Raw genomic sequence first — 2,040 nt, 5'->3', positions numbered from 1 at the left:
AGGAGAAGGGCGAGGGACAGATTAGAGTGGGTGTTTGGGGAGGAGTGTTTTGAAGCCACAGGAGGAAACGTCTGTGAAAGCCCAATATAAAAAAACCAAAAGCGCCGGAAGGAGGCCGCCAAATAGAAAAGCGGAAAGGCAAAGAAGAAACGCTTTTGGAGGAGGGGCCCCGGGCCTAATGGGGGCCCCGCGTCTCTTCTTTCCTCGATTCGTTACACCGGATTTGACCATCAATGAGGCGGGCCGATTTCGGCCCATCACCAAGGGGGGAAGCCATTAACCTACATTGGCTTCCCACACAAACCCCCCTTCATGGGGGGAGCAGCAAATGAGGTAGTCTCTGCGAAATCACTGTCCCAGGGAATTCGCCCTAGACGCCTCCGTGTGGACTGTGTGTGTGTGTTTGTTTGTTTGTGCGAGGGCAGGCGGTTTCGCATGAAGTACGAGCAGAGCACAGGGACCAGCTGCTGCCGGTAAGGCCTGGTGTGGCCTGGCACCGTTACGAAAGAGACGCAGAGGATGCCGTGGAATTCTGCGCCTTTGTTGCCCGTCTCCGTGCTCCACGCAAAAGAGACGACCACATTGCCCACACACGAGGGGCTCGAGAGGGGCCACTCGACGGTCCAGGCGTCGTCATCGAGGGGGCACGGGGGCTCCAGTCTGCCGGGGTTGCTCAGCGGCGAGTCCCAGATCCATCGGCCGCAAAGTGCGTTAAGCACGAGAATGTGCGCGCGAGTTCTCTGTCCTCCAAGATGCACGTCGCACAGAATTGCCGTGCCTCTCCGCCCCCCCCTCTCGCTCAACAACATGGCGCTCAGCAGCAGCAGCGCGGCCGCCTCACTTCTTGCGTCGTTCGTCCTGTCCCCGCTGCGCCCCTTGGCGCCTGTGCATATCGCGTGCCCACCTGCTTTTCTTTTGGGACTAGCCTTTTTTTTTACTTGCCTTCGATGTTACACAGTCCGAGCCTGGCTGTCTCCGCTTCACCTTTCTACCTACCTACTTACACAAACAACTCCAACACTCACAGGCGTATATTCTTTTTGCTTGCTGCGACCGGGCACTCGACCGCCTGCGCGAGCTGGTCTGCGCAAGTCCTGCCGCAGCTCGGACGTCGACGCGAGCCAATCCGATGCCTTTGATCGACCGATGCGAGCTCGCGCGCGCGCGCAAAACGCGCGACTCTGCGCCTTCGGCGCGGCTGCACCGCCAGCGCGCGGCGCGGCGCGCAGAGTGGACGAACATACCAGGCCAGAGTCTGGGGCTCTGCTGCGCAGAGGCCAGAGCTGGACGCGCAGAGGGGGAGAGAGGAGGAGGTGTGTCCTCGGACGCGCGCCAGTGGGGTGCTCCAGGGGAGGCCGCCGAGACTTTTGCAGTTGAAGCGACTGTAGCTGCAGACGCTCCCTACTGCTCGGTGTACGAACTCTGTTCACAGCCTTGTTATTGAGAAGGAAATACCTCCTATGGCGCTGTGCGCTGGCCTGTGAGAGTTCACACCGAGTAGCTACCCGGTACTCGAGTAGGAGAGGCTGCGGCAGCCTGGCAGACAGCCTGGCCCCCGCCACCGGGCTTTTCAGCTGGTGGCCGCCGCGCGCGCGGGCGTACGATGCTCGGCGCGCGATCCGGCGGCATCCTCACGGGCGAGGATGTCGACAACATCCGCAACATGCTCTTTGACGCCGACGCCGGCGGCGACGTCGTCTTTCTCGTGAACGCCTTTGCGGCGTACGCGGCGGCGCGGCTGGCCATCGAGTTTGTGCTGCCGGGAAAGCTGCGCGGCTACACGCACCAGCAGTACGTCGTCACGCTTGCGCATCAGGTCGTGGCGCTGCCCGTGCTCGCCGTCTGCTGGGCCGCCGGGCTGCTCGCGAGCGGCGGATCTGCGAGCGGCGGGCCGAGCGAGGCGCCCGGGCTCATCTACCTGCTCACGGGCGCCTACGTGCTGTCCGACTCGCTCGTCAACTACTCGCCCATCTCCGCCGCCATCGCCGGCAGCGCGGGGCCGCCCACCTTTAGCTGGGGCGTCCACGCGCACCACGGCTT

General features: G+C 62.9%; 1 protein-coding gene across 1 annotated transcript; it reads left to right on the top strand.

Annotated features, from left to right (window-relative positions):
• Positions 1-1,603: 1,603 nt before the first annotated feature.
• Positions 1,604-2,020, top strand: EMIHUDRAFT_255250 (hypothetical protein; the record flags this gene model as incomplete). Its single annotated transcript, XM_005773857.1, has 1 exon — positions 1,604-2,020. A coding segment is annotated over one exon (417 nt), but the record flags the coding sequence as incomplete, so codon positions are not given.
• Positions 2,021-2,040: the final 20 nt, after the last annotated feature.

This window comes from Emiliania huxleyi (assembly GCF_000372725.1).
Source record: "Emiliania huxleyi CCMP1516 unplaced genomic scaffold EMIHUscaffold_3237, whole genome shotgun sequence".
Classification (NCBI taxonomy): domain Eukaryota; phylum Haptophyta; order Isochrysidales; family Noelaerhabdaceae; genus Emiliania; species Emiliania huxleyi.
The sequence above is the reverse complement of the archived record's forward strand: the minus strand, read 5'-3'. Positions and strand labels throughout refer to the sequence as shown.